This window comes from Xenopus tropicalis, chromosome 3, assembly GCF_000004195.4.
Source record: "Xenopus tropicalis strain Nigerian chromosome 3, UCB_Xtro_10.0, whole genome shotgun sequence".
Classification (NCBI taxonomy): domain Eukaryota; kingdom Metazoa; phylum Chordata; class Amphibia; order Anura; family Pipidae; genus Xenopus; species Xenopus tropicalis.
In genome coordinates, this window is record NC_030679.2 from 129,627,986 (window position 1) to 129,644,367 (window position 16,382).

The window sequence follows — 16,382 nt, forward strand, 5'->3', positions numbered from 1 at the left end:
AGGGCCCCCACCTGACGTCCTCCCCGAGCGCGTATAAATGGAACGCGTCCCGGTGGCCCAGTCCGACCCTGCCTCCAAACGAGCTGATCTTTCAATGTATGGGGGTGGGGGCAAATTTCACAGATTGTGAACCACTCATCTAGGATGACTGCACTTATAATCATGAAGCCTCCAACAAGAGGGACAGAACTGAGTGTGTATCATTAAGATACATCTGATACCTCCAGCTTGCTTGAGTTTGCAGCAGAGATTTAAAGGTCCACAGCACCCATATGCATGGGCTTCTGTACATAAACATGAAACATGCACACATCTGTTATTATGGGTTTCTTTATAAAGCAGCAACAGTGTACAACATGGTGACTTGGGTAACACTATCTGACACTCATTTTGAGGCATTTATTATGCCCAGGATCAGCAACCAATAGTAGACAACAATAGATTGCTTTTAAACAGGTGACCAGTAAATGCTTCCTGCTGATTGGTTGCTATGGGTTACAGGTCCTGGGCAAACCTAAAGCCTTTTATTACTTACTTACGTACTGTAGTCTTTAGAAAATAACTCAACAAGTGCTCCTATTGTTTGCCTGCAAACCTCAAACCTTCTTATAGCCTTACTTAAATACTACAGAAAGTTTTTTGGCTAAGAATGATTTATTTTTCAGAAAGGAATGAGAAGCCGTGTTAAGCTGGAAGGTACAGAACTTTCTGAAATAGGCTAACAGCTAGGGCTCTAAATCAGAGTCCCAAAAGACAAGATGAAGCACAGATGTAGGGGTCACGGTGACCCCTTATGCAGCTATTTGGGTATTTATTAGCACAGGACTGAAAATATATCTTTGTAATACACAAGAGTCATGAATCTTCTGTAAATTAAATCCTTCTAAATAGTGCTTAGTGATGTAATTCCTGTCCCATGACTCACTGCAACTTGTGTATTATAATAAATGATGTACCTCCTGTTACAAAATATAAGGATATTTGAAGCCACCTTGGAGTTCTATGACCTGTATAGAAGCGGCCTTTGGCCTCGTGGTTTTTTATGGTCATGGAATTTCTAGGTGACTTATAATAGCCTTATGTGTGTGTGTGTGTGTATACATTGCTTTATTTCTCTGTGCATGATTCCATATCCATAGTTAATTCTGAAAAATGTTGTGTTCCTGCCAAAAATGTAAAAATGACTTTTCTCCCACACTCATGTTATCCACCCCAATAATCACTTCCTAACGATTACTCTTCCTCGCATCTATCCACCCATCCTTTTGATTGAATACCCTCATATCTTCTCCGCTCATTGCCCTTGGTCTGCTGCCCAGTACTTACTAATGATTTAAAAATGTATTTACACTGATCTCACACATGCATTTCCTCGTTACACTATTTTAATAAGACATTTTCATTTCACCCTTACTTGGCTACCCCACCCATCTCTTCCAGACCCATCTACCTCACAGATCGATCCCTCTCAGTGGCATTCTTGCACATACCCTGGCTGGCTCTACAGTCTAACAATAAATGTTACTCCTGGCACAAACCTCCTTTTGAGCACTTTTTGCAATTTGCATTCATTTTTCTTCTAGTTTTCAAGATATTAGCAATTTTAAAACTACTAATATAATGACTCTGAAACAACAGCTCCACCTGCTGTTCAATTTGGCTGACTGGACACAGTCGGTAGAAAAATAGTGACTCCGAAAAGGAAAGTCTTGTGATACTGCTACTTAGAACGAACCAGAGCTTTATGGCCAGCTCCTCTATATCTCTTATATTACTGTGCCATATGTGTTGGGACTCTATAAATCAGGGTCGTAATAATAATGCAGAATACTAGATAGAAGTAAGTTTTACTTAAAATTCAAGCTGGTTCTAAATATGAGTAGGCGGTGTGAGAGAATACACAGAGCAGTGAGGGATCAGCATAAACATATAGTGGGGGGAGATGGTATCCCTTGTGTAAACACATACAGAATGTAAAGTACAGTTAATTAAGTGCTAGGGGAGAAGGTGGAATAAATGTTGCTTAAGGAACTATTGGTCTTATATAATAAAATGTGTAAAACTTGCTACAGATCTAGTTACCGTCAGCATCCAGCGGGCATCTACCATTTACTGGTTACCTGTTAACTTTGTCCTAGTGTATGTATGTATAACTTTATTTATAAAGCGCTACAAGGGTACGCAGCACTGTACAATCTTGCAAAATACAAAAATACACACAGGGAGGACAAGTGTTATAATAAATAAGTACAATAAATATATATATATATATGCACAGGGAATAAGGGCCATGTGGTATGCGACAGTAGGAAGGCGGTCCCTGCCCCATAGAGCTTACAATCTAAGTGAAGCTATTGAAGCTTATAAGCTACCATATAACTGCCATATGTAATAAAAGGAACAGAGACTGATGTAAATGATGTACATCAGAACCATATATATAAAAGATAGTAATGACTATGATTCAATGTCCATAGAACAGTCTGAGAAAACTAAAGTGTAAATGAGATATGTGTGCCAAGGCAGAAACTATTCTAAGGAGAACCAAGAAGACCAGGCATCTTATGTGCATGCAGAGTCAATAAGAGCGGGTAGCTGTGTAGTGCTAGAGATAGGGAATTTACCAGCCATGCTTGAATGTGAATGGAAGGGCACCTAATGTGTAAAGATACTGTGGACCTCTAAAGTTTTGAGTCAGTTAAGGACATAAACAACTTTACCAAGCTTGTCTATTAGCCTATTGTGAGCCAACTTAGACTGGAGGAATATAATTAGATTGTGGAACCTGTCCAGTTGGCCTGTCTGTGTGTCCTGACCTCATTTGAGGTTACAGATCACATTTGGATAATATTATTTCAAATATGAAACTTAAAGATCTCTAAGTGACATGCTACCAGGAATATAAAGGTTTTTAACACTGACATAAAGGGTGCCCATGGAAATCTATATGGTATTTTCTGTTCATGTCATGAGTGTATGTACACACACTGCAATGTCGAGCCTCCACATCTGACCTGATTTACACTGTTAATCTTTTGTACCATCAAAAATATACTTCTAGACTAATGTGGACAATCCTAGGTTAATTCGTAAAGGTAGGAAGACTGTTCCTGTATAAATATCCCTGTTTTTCAGAGATATCTCTTTTTATCCATGCTCAAACATGAAGAATGTAGATCAGTTGCCGGCGCATTCTGACTAATGTGCATAACTGCAGCCACCCATAATATGATTTTCATTAATGGATTATATACTTCTTATCATATCGATCCCCTCTGGTTCTGCTTAGGAGGAATGTAAAGTTGAATCAGTTTGCCAAGTATCTTCTACATTAACCAAGGACATATTAAAAGGCACATTTCCCAGCCTATTAGAACTTTGCAACAAACCCAGCCCAGCATGTTCAGCACTTGGCAGACTTAGATAGTAGTTGAGGTTGAAAAAGGAAAAGAACGATGCATGTCTGTCAAGTTCAAACTTTGGCCCAAGTAAATACTATTCTGTTGATACAGAGGAGGGTTAAAGAAAAAGCTGTTTGAAGTTTGACTCAGAAAATCCTTTTTTGACTCCAAGGGGCAGTCCCCTAAAACAGTGTGCTAATATTAGTAACCTTGTATTTTCTCAGCTGTGCCTAGAAAAATCCCAAGGTAACTAACATTTTTGCTTCTCTGGGTTTCTGGACAGAAATTAGCTCTTTTTATGGCTTGTAAGCAAACCAAACTAATAATAACTTTAAATATTGACGGAATGCTGTGTTCTCTGGGGAGCATTTTTCTCATCTTCCCAGGTGCAAAAAATTAGAAGAAGAAAGCAATTGGTCAGACCAAGGTGAAGTGTAGAGGAGTTTCGCCAGGTATGGATTTGCAGCGAATTTCCGCATTTTGCCATTTGGAAATTGTTTTGCAAAACTTCAGCGAAAATTAGCTGTGGCAAAATTTGTTGCGTGGCAAAAAAAGCTGTGGTCTTGTCAAAATAGGCGCGGGCGCATCAAATTCGACATGGTCGCAGCAAAAAAAGATGTGAACAAAAAAAGTCAGCCATCAGTCTGTGGCTGTGTGACATAATCCAGACTCTAGATATGCGGCAGAAATACTGAATATTGAAACTGTGCAACAGTGCTGCTAAAGGAGGAGAAACCACTTAGAAGCTTAGTTTGTGACTGATTAGGATTTCTAAAGGCATATTAATATTGGAATGTCTATACAGACACCCCTAACCAAAGGTGGGTCAAGCCAGTGGGGTGCCCTACGCAACCAGGCACGGTGACAAATGGCAGCGACGGTGGCAAGAGGCGCCCAGGCTAGGGGTAGACAGGAGATGTACCTGCCTAGCACCCCCCACCATTGTGCTCTAGGCAGGTGCCTCTTCTGCCTATCCTTAGTTCCATCCTTACCCATAACCACAAAATTCTAGCAGCAAATTCACTCCATCTATATACGTGCTATTAGATCTGTTTTATGAGTCTATTGAATAGATTACAGAGCAGAAACTTATAAAGCCAATGAAGTATCAGGTCTATAGGTTTCTCTGAAAAGAAAAAAAAAACACAAGAGTCCGGTTCATAGTATAAAATGATACCATCACTGCCTGAGGCTGTTAAAATCTCCAGCACTTGGTAATACTTGGCAGGCCAAACACATTTCTAGGTAATGACTAGTCTTTGCTAATAAGCACCTCTGGGGAGCAGAACACTTCTCTTTTTACTTATATAATCACATTCCATTGGAACTGTACCTCGGTCCTACGCAATCGAGCACCAAATAAATTTTTCTGTGAAATTCACATAGCAACTGTGGGAGGTTACATTACCAGGCAGGGGGAGCCAAAGGAGCATTTTGAGGCATAGTGGCGCTTGCTATAAATGTCCCTGTGGCCACTGAAATCCATTTTGGCCCTCTATAAGCTGCACCTATAGATCCTCTTGAAGCCACCAAACAGGTCTTTGCTGCTGTGTCTGGAGACCCATTGTGAGAGGACCACTCCAACACCCTCATGTGGTTCACACCTGACACTAACTTGTCCTATATATTTCTGGCTGATTATTGGCCATATATCAATCAGACAGGCTTTAAGGAGGGTCCCATACAATAAGCTTCTGACTTAGTGAAGAGGGGCCATAATTATAAAGGTGTATAACATTTTTTACATCCACAAACAGTGTAAAAACATGACTAAGGTCAGTTACATGGCATAATTCTTATTTCTAACCATAGCTTCAGAGAGTTAATATATATTTATGAATATTACTCTGTCAGTATACTCCTAAGACTCCAAGGCACATTCACAATGCCCCACACAATGTGCAAAGTGCAAAAGAAAAGCAATAACTGATAGAGTTACTGAAGTTGGTCAACTGGCTTGATATTATTAATTTGGCCATCAGAATGGGCAAATAGTTTAAATCCATGTGTGTTACTAATGACCCAAACAAGTGCAACTGCAATGCCTCTCACATGTACTTCTCTAGATGCCCTATATATGCTGATAAGAAGACATATCTGTCTAGAAGCAATAAAGTGGAAGTACGGTCTGTTTGAACTGATTTTTAGGTGCCTATAGATGCCCTGATATTGTGCGGCAAGATGAATATAGTTGTATGTATGGGCAGTTTTGATTTGTGTTGGGTGTAAATTGATATACAAACCAGACCTACCTTCCTAGCTTTAACTTAATTACTTTGAAATCATAATTTTCTCTCCCCCCATAGAAAGTTCTTCCTTTATAAATGTAAACCCTGTTTAGTTAACCATGGCAGTTGTTGCCTTACTATAAGCAACTAAGCAATAAATTAGGTTTCAGAAAGGGAATCTAAAAGTTATATCCCACTGATAGGTCCTGAATCAGTATATGAATAAACAGCAGAAATTTCAGTGGAATAAAAACAACATTTATTGTCTCAAATTAACAGAACAAAAAACTAACATATAAAGTATACTATACCAAACAATGGATAGCTGTATCCCAGTGTCTCATGGTACCCACTCTCCTAATGCGTTTCGCACCATGTGGTGCTTCATCAGAGGATGATGAGCACCACATAGTGTGAAACGCGTTAGGAGAGTGGGTACCATGAGACACTGGGATACAGCTATCCATTGTTTGGTATAGTATACTTTATATGTTAGTTTTTTGTTCTGTTAATTTGAGACAATAAATGTTGTTGTTTTTATTCCACTGAAATTTCTGCTGTTTATTCACTTACTATAAGCCACCTATAACTACCCAAAGACCTCACCCATACACACTATATCTCTCCCCATTTGAGTCATCTTACCCTATAGAAAGCATTCAGTGCTGGAACTAAACACCCACCACCTGGACCCCCTCCACAACGCACCACTATTGTGAGCTACAGCTTGCATGCAATTTTTTTGATAGATTTGATTGATTGTTTATATTATTATTTCCATGAGGTAAAGCTTATATTTAGTTTTTGTTAATATGATAGTTCCCTTGTGGTTCTTCAATAGCCGCTCCTTAATATTTAGCCATACAGTGATAGCCCACGCAGCAACAGTCATATTCAAATGAAAAAAGCAGATTTGCTGGTATTTCACACCAATGGCTGCCAGTAAATGAGCATGTAAGAGACTGACTAAGATTTATGTAGAAATTGGTAAGGGTTACAGGGTTCATATTGCTCCTGATTAAATGTAGAGTTACATTAATGACCAATATGGTTATATATAGATAGGGGGCTTCACATATAGGGTGTCTTAGGGTATAAAATGTGAGCCCCTCAATTAAGCAGAACAGGTATGGGACCTGTTATCCAGAATGGATACTTTTTTTGATAAGGCGTCTTTATGTAATCTGGAGCTCCTGTTTTGCCATCAATAAGGATTAATGATATCTCAGTTGGGATCAAGTACAAGGTACTGTTTTATTATTACAGAGAAAAGGGAATCATTTAACCATTAAATAAACCCAATAGGGCTGTTCTGCCCCCAATAAGGGGTAATTATATCTTAGTTGGGATCAAGTACAAGGTACTGTTTTATTATTACAGAGAAAAGGGAATCATTTAACCATTAAATAAACCCAATAGGGCTGTTCTGCCCCCAATAAGGGGTAATTATATCTCAGTTGGGATCAAGTACAGGTACTGTTTTATTATTACAGAGAAAAAGTAAATCACTTTCAAAAATTGTTATTATTTGATAAAAATAGAGTCCATAGGAGATGGCCTTCCAGTAATTCGGATCTTTCTGGATAAAAGGTTTTCAGATAAAGGCTCCGACATTTGCACTTGTAAGCAGTCTATTTAATTAGGACATGACAAATAGCCTGACGCATTTTGTGCCTGATGGGCATGTACTCATTAACTCACAATTATCAATATCAAATTAAAAAATGTTTTTTTTTTCATTAGGTTCACACTTTTTACTTCTGCATTACCACTTGCCAGTGTCCAAAACTCCTGCTGAATCTAAACACACCACAAATTGAAGACTAAGTCAAAATATATCTTATATATATAAATATTTTAAGAATGTTCCTGCTCTGTCTGTTTCCGCTCAAGGAACTGACAGTGGGATTACCTTTTATCCCATACATATAATGTATATATATGTACCAAGCTAAGCAGTGTAGATTTTTGGCATCCCATAACATATAGGTACTAAAAATAAATGAAACTTCTTGGAAAACAAGCCAAGTATCAGAGTGTCAGGCTCCTGGTAAATCATGGAAGGTAGATATGCACTTAGTGTTTCCTGATACTGTAGTCCCAGTGCTTTCCTGGACAGAGTGTTCTGTGTCCAACAATCCTGTCCTGATAAGAAGGGTCATGGGAGAGCGACAGGGAAGTGCGAACGCAGACATTTGTGTATCCATGTGATCAGCAACATCAGCAGAAAGTCTAATGTGCCGATGTATGGGTAATGTTCATTGTACCCAACCCTTCTTTACATAACAGGATTCCTATAGAAATGCTTTTTTCCCTCACCTTCTCCTACCCTCTTAAAGGGGTTGCTCACCCTTGAGTTAACCGTTGGTCTTCATTTTTTATTATTGGTGGGTTTTTTGAGTATTTAGCTTTTTGTTCAGCAGCTCTCCAGTTTGGCATTTCACCAGCTATCTGGTTGCTAGGGTCCAAAGTACCCTAGTGACCAGGGAGTAGTGTGAATGAGAGGCTGGAATATGAATAGGAGAGGGCTGAATAGAAAGATAAGTAATAAAAAGTAACAATAACAGTAAAATTGGAGCCCATAGAACAATAGTTTTTTGGCTGCTGACCCCCATTTGAGAGCTAGAAAGAGTCAGAAGAAGAAGTTGCTAAGGACTGGCCATTCTATATCAGTTAACTTAATGTTAAACAACCCCTTTAAATAAACTCTTAGTTGTGTGATATAGCTCATGTATCATAAGCAATAATCTTTAGTCCACTCCATGTTTTGGCCAATCAGTATGCTGTGAATGGAGGGTTCCATGGGGGATGGGGGTTAAAATCATAAAAAAAAATGTCAAGCTGACCCAGTGTTGGATAAAGAACTATGCAGTTTAGCACTATTTTTCAGTCAGAGGTATTCTTTTGGCACTTGCGCATTCTTTTGGCACAGCTTTGTAGTGTTAAAAAGGCAATATTCAACTTTTATATTAAATTTTAGTATGTTATAGATGGAACTATTCCAAGAAACTTTTTCCTTGGTCGTCATTACTTATTTTATATGCTTTTAGAATTATTAGCCTTCCTATTCTGCCTAATTCCAGCTGGCAACTGAGAATGCAATCTGGTTGTCAGGGTCACTGACCCCCAGCAACCAAAAAATAGGAACAATGAGAGTTCGCTTTTATCACTGTTCTTATTTTAAGTAGCTTATCCTACTTCTCCTATTGATTTCCCTTTCTGACTGCCTGCTTGCAATGGTAGTTAAAGGAACAGTAACACCAAAAAATGAAAGTGTATAAAAGTAATAAGAATAAAATATACTGCTGCCCTGCACTGGTACAACTGGTGTGTTTGCCTCAGAAATGTATATAAACAAAGCTGCTGTTTAGCCACGGGGGCAGCCATTCAAAAGAGAAAAGGCACAGGCACATAGGAGATAACAGATAAACACTATTGTATTCTACAGAGCTTATCTGTTATCTGCTGTGTAACCTGTGCCTTTTCTCCTTTTTTCCAACTTTAATGGCTGCCCCCATGGTTCCACAGCAGCTTATTTATATAAACTATAGTAGTATTACTGTAGCAAACACACAACTTTTACCAGTGCAGGGCAACAGTACATTATATTTTAATTACTTTAAAACACTTTCATTTTTTGGTGTTACTGTTCCTTTAAGTCAATTAAACTGATTGTTTATAATGACATACTCCTTCTTGCTATTGCCCCAGTCTCAGGTGCTGCGTCCAACAGCTCCAGGCCACACAAAGGCCGACGCATGAGGAAAGAAAGACGGCGTTCTCGAGAAAGGAGAGCAGCGACATCCCGACCTGAGAGGGTTTGGCCAGATGGTGTCATTCCCTATGTAATTAGTGGAAATTTCAGTGGTGAGTTGGATGATATGGTAGGTCAGTGGTATAAGAAACATTGTCACATGTATTTACATTATATGCTAAAGGCCAGTTTATCATGGTGCGGTCATGTTGATCCCCTTCCTGTTATCTGTCCATTTCTCTCCTCTTCCACTTGGTTTCTCTGCCATCTTTGTCTGTTGCTATATCCTTCCTGCTCTGTTTTCTCTTTATACCTAATTCTTCTCTCTACTCTGTTATCCTCTATTTTAATCTTTACCACATTTCACTGCATTGTGTTTCCTTTCTGCCCTACTCTCCCCACCCAATCTGTCACAGGCAGTCAGAGGGCAATATTCCGGCAAGCAATGCGCCATTGGGAGAAGCACACGTGCGTCACTTTCCTAGAGAGGACGGATGAGGACAGTTACATTGTTTTTACATACAGACCATGCGGGTAAATAGAAACCACAACGGCAAAACCCAATGTTCTCTTCAGATAGACTTCTTAAAGTCCAAGGATCAAGGATGGAGAACTAATGATGACACCTGTAAAGTTCTCCATCCTTGATCCCCTCACACACAGGATCATGTATGCTCATCTTTTCTTCCATAATCAATGATATTTTATCCATCCTCTGCAGATGCTGCTCTTATGTGGGCCGACGTGGTGGTGGCCCGCAAGCCATATCTATTGGCAAAAACTGTGACAAATTTGGCATTGTTGTTCACGAGTTGGGTCACGTCATAGGATTCTGGCATGAACACACCAGGCCCGACCGGGATGACCACGTGTCAATCATCAGGGAGAATATTCAACCGGGTACTTGTTGAGGGTTGTGGTAGAGGGTAGATGGAACAAGTTAATTTTAGGAGATGATAAAAAAAAAATTGGGGGTAGGCTGATTTACTAATATAAGCGCTAAATTGGATTACAATCAGGATACTACAAGTTAAAAAATGTCAGCAAAGATTGTTACAAGTAACTGCAGTGTTGACATTTAGTGAATCAGATGGTGCAGTTTAGTAAATGCAGCCTCATAGCACCAGGAACACCCAACATAAATATATTAGCCTACCGCTCCTGACCCGTGTCCATATGCTCCCTAATTGTGTGCTATTCCCTCAGGACAGGAGTATAACTTCTTGAAGATGGAGCCAGAAGAGGTTGAGTCCCTTGGAGAAACCTATGATTTTGATAGCATTATGCACTACGCACGCAACACCTTTTCCAGGTGAGGATGCCCCAGGCAATACTTTATAGAGGTTTCATCCACTAAACTAGTGGAATTTCTTAATGCTTGTGTACAGAGAAGGAAAATGCTCATCATGCAATCGTCTACCTCCTCTATGTACTGTCCATCTAAAGGAAAAGTTTCTATCTACCTTTGATCTTAGTGCTGTCCAGATGAGAAAGCAGATACTTTTAGATCTAAATAGCAGAAAAGATGTATGTATTTATAACTTTATAAATTGCTACTAGAGTATAAAGCACTTTCCAATTTTACAATCTAGAAAAGTACATTGAGGACAGAACAGTACAACAAATTAGTATAAATATTCAGAGATTATGTGCCATGTGGTAAGTGACAGAATAGGAAGGAGCTCCTTGTCCCAGTAGAGCTTGCACTCTAAAATGCACCTAAGTGCTGTTTCAATACGAACTGATCGAAGAAAAGAAAGTTTAGAAGAGTAGAAGGCAGAACCTACAGTTTGTGAAGCCCTTAAGTGAATTCATTTATGTGTAAAATAATCCTGAAAAAGATTTAGTTGGTTTGAACTAATTACAGGCACTGGCCCATCATTTCACCATGTGTAATTTCCATTTTATTTCCATGCATGCCTTTTTGGTGCTGGGCTGCTTTTTTATGTTACTAAAGAAATCCATTTTTAATGAAATTACTTTATTTTAAGGCTCATGGCACAGTTTCCTGAAGAGCCAATTAAAGTCGCTTTCTGTGACTTTCATTGCCTTGAATGAGCGACTAATCTACCAGTACTGCCTTGCTTTATGGCTGACATTCTGAGATCTTTATAACACAGCATTCAATCACAGCAGGCACAGTATTTTTTTAAAACCCATTGTTTACCGACACTTTAGGATAAGGCTAAATAGAAGAAAGCTTAGCAGTGTAATTTAGTAGTTTAAGGGCTGTGGCACACGGGGAGATTAGTCGCAGCGCAACAAATCTCCCTTGTCGATGGCGACTAATCTCCCCGAAATGCCATCCCACCGGCTAAAATATTAATCACTGGTGGGAGAGGCAACTTCGGCGATTTTGGCAAATCGCTGCGCCGCATATGCCATCCCACTGGCAATTTACATTTTAGCCGGTGGGATGGCATTTCGGGGAGATTTGTCGCACGGTGACTAATCTCCCCGTGTGCCACAGCCCTTAAACTACTAAATTACACTGCTAAGCTTTCTTCTAATCAGTCTTATCCTAAAGTGTCGGTAAACAATGGGTTTTAAAAAAAATACTGTGCCTGCTGTGATTGAATGCTGTGTTATAAAGATCTCAGAATGTCAGCCATAAAGCAAGGCAGTACTGGTAGACTCTTAAAGAAAGGAAGGGGATATAGTCACATGACTAAAGTCACCTGAGCAAGCACAATGAAAGCACTACTTGACTAAGGGTGAAGACAGATGGGACGATTAGTTGCGGTGATCTTTCAAAACACAATCTCTACAACAGCAAACTCCAAACGTACAAGTTGCCACGTGTGAAATAGTCTGTGCAGGACAAATCAGCATAGTTTTGGCACATCGATTAGTCGCCATGATTACGATTTTGAAAATCATGACGATTAATCACCCCATCTGTCTTCACCCTAAAGATTACACTTTGGTCTTGTACAATGGCAAACACATACAGTATATGCATTGGGCCCTATGGGTAATGGGTTTAGAGTCTTTCCTTTCTTTTTTAAATAAAGGGGAATTGTCACTATTATGCTATTATTGTTTAAGAAATCTTTTTTTACAAAAAGTCTTTTTTTCTTACAGTTGTTCCTCAAGCTAACTTTATTTTCCTGGCTGCAACTAAAGCACCCATGCTGTGAGCCACTGACAGATTTTCCCAGTTCTAACTGGCTGATTGCAGCATGAGTCCAGTTGCGGTTGGAAAAATGTTGGGTTGAGAAAGTACAGTCATAAATCATTCATTTCTCAAACTATTAAAAATAATAAAACTAATTTATATAATTAATTATAAATGATCGACTACAAGTTAGGTGCAGTTCCCTTGTTAAAAAAAGTTGTGAGATTCCTCTGTGCCCTGAACTCCATTTGGTTCAGCCATTTGTATGAAGCTTACTAATTGGGGAAATCTGGTTTGTCTATTTGTGGCTTTGTCGCAGAGGGATTTTCCTGGACACGATCCTGCCCAAATATGATGTGAATGGTGTGAGACCTCCAATTGGACAGAGAACGCGGTTAAGTTCTGGAGACATTGCACAAGCCAGGAAGCTGTACAAGTGTCCAGGTAATAAACATGAATTATTGGCATGCCTATTTATTGTGAATGAAATGCGAGAGATCACTAGCACATTCAGAATCCCTAGATAAATAGCTGAGTAAACCCCCTAGCTGGGCCAGTTATAAAGCGGAACTGCTGGGATTTATTATAATCAATACATGTCTGCAGCAGTCTCTATCAGTTAAATATAGAGTTAGAATCCTGGATTTCTAGTTCAGCATGTCTGCAAAGCCACCAAGGACAATTCACCTCGAAAATGTTGCAGTGCGTGGCAAGACCACCCCCATATATAGAGACTGGGTGGTTTCACTAGGGCCCAGATTCTGTAGTAGGTCAGTCCTGTTTAATTTGCTCATGTTGCCTCTTTTCCCAACCTCTTCTCTCTCTTCCTTTTTTTTGCTCTCCTTCATCCTCCTTGTCGTTTTCCTCTGTGGCTTGTTAGTCTTAAGTTTTTCCCATTACCATGGCAACAATGGGACAAAGTTGTTTACCATCCTAAGCAACTGACTGTATGAGATCTGCAGGGTGTAAGAAACACCCACTTATTAACCGTTTGCAGACAAAAAGCATGGCAAAGCTGCTACCTCCATGACACCTCTCAGCAGAGAACTGAAGAACAATCACTTGAGTAATCCCTTGTGTTCCATGTTTAAGACCACAACAGACAGTCAAATGCTTCCCCATGACTTCATTTGGAACTGACCATGTTCATTAACCATTTAGCTATCAGGGACATCAGTGCAGGGTCCTTTACATGGTGGTGGCCTGCAGAACACATGGAACACCCCTTGTGAACAGAATTGTTGCCTTATTGCCCACCTTTGGCCTTCTTCTGTTTATTTATTGCTGTAATAGGTAGTCACTGACACTTCTGACAAGGGTAAGGAGAGCAAGCCAATAATCAACTACAATACAATATAGCAGCAAAGAAAAGAACATTTTCCAGGTTATGAAATGGATACGTTTAGGCCCATGTTTGTTAAAGTTTGGATCTGTTCTTCTAGAAAAGTGAGGCCTGTTCCTGAGGATAAGGACCTGCCAGTCCTACGGATGGCTTGCACCACTAGTGTAGCGGATGTGAAATTTACGGGTGTGCAGCTTAAATAAGTGTGCCTGTCCCTTTAAACCTTTGGTGGATAGGGATGCATTGTGTCACTTGCTAACCTGCCAGCGTTCTACATAGTGCTACTCCTAATCCCCTGTGCCTGAGAGTGGCATGGCACCACCCATTAACCCCGTATAAGTCAGAGGACTGCAGAGCAGGGCTTCCATTAACTCCTTTCTTAATAAGGACCTGAGGCTGAAGTGTTGCCCATGTTTTGCCCTTTGACATTGCCGTTTCCGCTACTCACCAATAACCTTAGAACATCTGTTTGACATCTGGAGATCATGTGGCAGTGACATCATAAGCAGGGGAGCTATACCGCAGGAGAAATAGACGGGGGTGAGCGACCAATGTGGGGGGGTAGGGAGCGAATTAGAGAAGCAATGTGAGAGAGAGAACCTATAATTTGATGGCCGCTCAGGCCTGTTTGCTTGATCCACCTCGTCTGAACCTTTTCCTATTTACTCATCGTTTCCTGCCTTTCCCACATGTATTTAAATCAAAAGGCCAGGGAATTAGTAGGAGGGAGACCAAGCAAGGAAGGCTAGGGAGAGGGGAAAAAGAGGCAGCAAGTAAATGGAGAAAGATGGACTGTGTCTGATTTTAGTGTCTGGACCTTAGTATTGGTTCACTCTGTCTTACTGAGCTGTAAGGCTTCTGTCTCTTGTGTGTGAATGTCTCTCTGACCTGTCTCGTCAGCTTGCGGGGAGACGCTCCAGGACAGTCAGGGTAACTTCTCATCTCCTGGCTTCCCCAATGGATACTCTGCGTACATGCACTGTGTTTGGCGACTGTCTGTCACCCCTGGGGAAAAGGTATCTGAGCGCTAGTACAATGCTTGTAATGTTTTCGCTCATTGTCTTTGCTGTTCTTTTACTTTCTCCCACTTTCTTTCCATGTATCCCAGTCTGGTGGACTTTACCCTTTCTGTAAGTCTTTCTTCAGTGTTCAATGCCCTTTTTTTTCCTAGCCACACACCCCATTTTCCTTTCATCATCAACCTCCACTATGAACCTTCCATCACTAATTATAATGTAGATGACCTCTCATCCCTTCCAGTCTTATATATAAATATATATATATATCTACTCTTGCTTTACTTAAACATCTTAATCAGCCCTATTTTTGTAAAGCACCCTATCTCCTCCCTTTAATCACTCACCCCTGCTTTCTAACCTTCCACCACAGATTATACTGAACTTTACCTCTTTGGATCTGTACCGCAGCCGCCTCTGCTGGTATGACTACATTGAAGTCAGAGATGGTTTCTGGAAAAAGGCCCCACTCCGAGGTAGGTCCCTTTTCGTTTTATCTCAGTGCCAGATGTTTCCAGGCTGGGGATGTGATGCTGACTGATACTATTGTGTATATGTGTCACTGTCCTGCTTACAGGGAGGTTCTGCGGAGACAAGATACCAGAGCCCATCATATCCACAGAGAGTCGCCTGTGGATTGAGTTCCGGAGCAGCAGCAACTGGGTGGGAAAAGGATTCCAGGCTGTATATGAAGGTAATATAGAAGGTTAAGAGACAATGGGGAAAGCTGAAGGGCAAACATTGGAAGAAATACCATGAATAACTGGAGAGGACTCAAAATAAAGAAAAGAGAGGAATTATATAGAATCCCTTGCAGCGTTTGCCCAAGTCTGGTTACCCATAGCAACCCATAAGCAGTCACAGTCTAGTGCAGATAAAACATTTGGCTGGTTGCTGTGGGTTACTGGACTTATGTTAAACCTTTCCCAAGTTCCCATATAACTCCAATAATCTTTTAAAGGAACCCAGCCAGTAAAGTATCATTTTTATTCCATCTGCTAAAAAAATGTATGTACCTCATATGTTGGGATTAAAGGAGAGCTAAACCCTAACAATGAATATGGCTAAAAATGCCATATTTTATATACTGTATAAAAGTTTTAGCATCTCAGTAGCAGCCATGATCCAGGACGTCAAAGTTGTCACATCTTAAAAAGTGTTTGTGACACTCATATGATCAGTGAGCTCTGGGCGGCTGTTGAGAAGCAAAGCTTAGGGGTTGTAGCAAATTATAAAGCAGAAAATAAGGTTTGTCTGTTATATAATCTGATGCTACAGGGCTGATTATTAAATACTGATCCTAGATGCACTTATTTCTAAACTGCCATATAGTAATTATATGTATTAATTACTAATCAGCCATATATAGTTACCGTACATTTATATTGTATATATACAGTATAGTGAGACATTTATATTCTATATATACAGTATAGTGTGCCATTTATATTCTATTTATACAGTATAGTGTGACATTTATATTCAATATATACAGTATAGTGTGCCATTTATATTCTATATAT

The 16,382-nt window shown here is 39.9% G+C and overlaps 1 protein-coding gene across 2 annotated transcripts in view; it reads left to right on the forward strand.

Annotated features, from left to right (window-relative positions):
• Nucleotides 1–16,382, forward strand: part of bmp1 (bone morphogenetic protein 1) — a 46,995-nt gene that overhangs the window by 13,376 nt on the left and 17,237 nt on the right. For both annotated transcript variants that reach the window (XM_012959185.3, NM_001045671.1), the window contains exons 3-10: nt 9,341–9,496; nt 9,800–9,917; nt 10,105–10,283; nt 10,590–10,695; nt 12,821–12,945; nt 14,744–14,859; nt 15,233–15,335; nt 15,437–15,553. In XM_012959185.3, the coding sequence (XP_012814639.1) occupies nt 9,341–9,496; nt 9,800–9,917; nt 10,105–10,283; nt 10,590–10,695; nt 12,821–12,945; nt 14,744–14,859; nt 15,233–15,335; nt 15,437–15,553 (1,020 nt within the window). The remainder of the gene's footprint in view (nt 1–9,340; nt 9,497–9,799; nt 9,918–10,104; nt 10,284–10,589; nt 10,696–12,820; nt 12,946–14,743; nt 14,860–15,232; nt 15,336–15,436; nt 15,554–16,382) is intronic.